General features: G+C 43.4%; 1 protein-coding gene across 1 annotated transcript in view; it reads right to left on the minus strand.

Moving 5' to 3' along the window:
- Positions 1 to 1,205: 1,205 nt before the first annotated feature.
- Positions 1,206 to 2,500, minus strand: part of LOC132471292 (protein SSUH2 homolog) — a 6,713-nt gene continuing 5,418 nt past the window's right edge. The window contains exons 5-6 of the mRNA XM_060070474.1: positions 1,973 to 2,033; positions 1,206 to 1,515 (exon numbers count right to left, since the gene is read on the minus strand). Coding sequence (XP_059926457.1) covers positions 1,373 to 1,515; positions 1,973 to 2,033 — 204 coding nt within the window. The 3' untranslated portion in view covers positions 1,206 to 1,372. The remainder of the gene's footprint in view (positions 1,516 to 1,972; positions 2,034 to 2,500) is intronic.

The raw sequence follows: 2,500 nt of genomic DNA on the forward strand, positions 1-2,500 counted from the left end.
CACACACACACACACACACATTTGTATTTGTGTCCACATGAATACCAATGATTATAATGCATATAAATATTAGAAGATGCAAACACACACACGCACACACATACAATGCACACACACACACACACACACACACACACCCACAGACACACCCACGCAAAGGATTGCAGACACACACAGGCTCACACACACAGACACACACACACACACACAAACATGCGCACAGAAACACACACTCACATAAATCTCGACTGTACACAAAGCAAGGAAACTGTCGGCAGCAATAGTATCCAAAAATAAAACAATAGCATTCAGTCTATTTTTAGAAACACCAACTGGTCTGTTTACAACTGAGGGCATGAACCTCCTCCTTATACGACGAGACGTTCTCGTGATATTACATGATAGACAGTACACGTAACATAACAGTGGTACATTTGAATATTACGTTTTTCAGACCTTTTAATCCAAAGCCCCCTGCAGTCATTAAGGGGGGGGGGGGGGGGGGGGTCAGAGCGCGTGGCCAGAGGGGGGCTACAGGTAGGCTCTGTTCATTGGGGATCGAACCTGGAACCTTTCAGCTGGGAGTCTGACAGCCTAACCACTAACGCTGTGTAACAGTAACAGTAGCATGATAGATACAGGAGTATTATGGTCTGTGGGGTACCTTGACGAAGGAGGAGTATGTGCATATCGTAGTATTATAGTCTGTATAGCTGTAGTATTATGTAGAGTTAGTATTATGGTACATATTGTAGTATTATAGTCTGTATAGCTGTAGTATTATGTAGAGTTAGTATTATGGTACATATTGTAGTATTATAGTCTGTATAGCTGTAGTATTATGTAGAGTTAGTATTATGGTACATATTGTAGTATTATAGTCTGTATAGCAGTAGTATTATGTGGTATTAGTATTATGGTACATATTGTATTATTATAGTCTGTATAGCTGTAGTGTTATGTGGTATTAGTATTATGGTACATATTGTAGTATTATAGTCTGTATAGCTGTAGTATTATGTGGTATTAGTATTATGGTACATATTGTAGTATTATAGTCTGTATAGCTGTAGTATTATGTGGTATTAGTATTATGGTACATATTGTAGTATTATAGTCTGTATAGCAGTAGTGTTATGTGGTATTATGGTACATATTGTAGTATTATAGTCTGTATAGCTGTAGTGTTATGTAGTATTAGTATTATGGTACATATTGTAGTATTATAGTCTGTATAGCAGTAGTATTATGTGGTATTAGTATTATGGTACATATTGTAGTATTATAGTCTGTATAGCTGTAGTGTTATGTAGTATTAGTATTATGGTATGTTTTGTAGTATTATACATTATAGCTGTGTATAGCAGTAGTATTATGGTCTGTGGGGTACCTTGACGAAGGAGGAGTGGGGTACCCGGGTCATCTGCACCTGGTCCTCGTATCTCTGTGGGGGACACACCGGGACCTCCCAGGGAGGGGGGCTCAGCCCGTACTGGGGCCCGTCCACCGTCTGCCCTGGGGAGGGGGGGGGGGGGACATCATCACATGGTGACATCATCACATGGTGACATGGTGACATCATCACATGGTGACATGGTGACATCATCACATGGTGACATCATCACATGGTGACATCATCACATCATCACATGGTGACATCATCACATGGTGACATGGTGACATCATCACATGGTGACATCATCACATGGTGACATCATCACATCATCACATGGTGACATCATCACATGGTGACATCATCACATCATCACATGGTGACATCATCACATGGTGACATCATCACATGGTGACATGGTGACATCATCACTTGGTGACATCATCACATGGGGACATCATCACATGGTGACATCATCACTTGGTGACATCATCACATGGTGACATCATCACATGGCGACCATCACTTGGTGGGTGGATGCAGGCTCTACTACAGGTAGCTGTTGTAGTTCAGGGTTACCAGAGAAGGGTTCGCAGGCCCAGGCACTGGTCCTGGTCTCTGTGTAGGTCTCCAGCCAGTACTGCAGGAGAGACAAGAGGGCTCACATCTACACACAGCGCACTACACACAGTGCACTACACACAGGATACTACACACAGCGCACTACACACAGGACACTACACACAGGACACTACACACAGGACACTACACACAGTGCACTACACACAGGACACTACACACAGGACACTACACACAGGACACTACACACAGTGCACTACACACAGCGCACTACACACAGGACACTACACACAGTGCACTACACACAGTGCACTACACACAGGATACTACACACAGCGCACTACACACAGGACACTACACACAGCGCACTACACACAGGACACTACACACAGTGCACTACACACAGGACACTACACACAGGACACTACACACAGGACACTACACACAGGACACTACACACAGTGCACTACACACAGGATACTACACACAGTGCACTACACACAGTGCACTACACACAGGACACTACAC

The sequence above is a fragment of the Gadus macrocephalus genome, chromosome 13, assembly GCF_031168955.1.
Source record: "Gadus macrocephalus chromosome 13, ASM3116895v1".
In the NCBI taxonomy this organism is placed as follows: domain Eukaryota; kingdom Metazoa; phylum Chordata; class Actinopteri; order Gadiformes; family Gadidae; genus Gadus; species Gadus macrocephalus.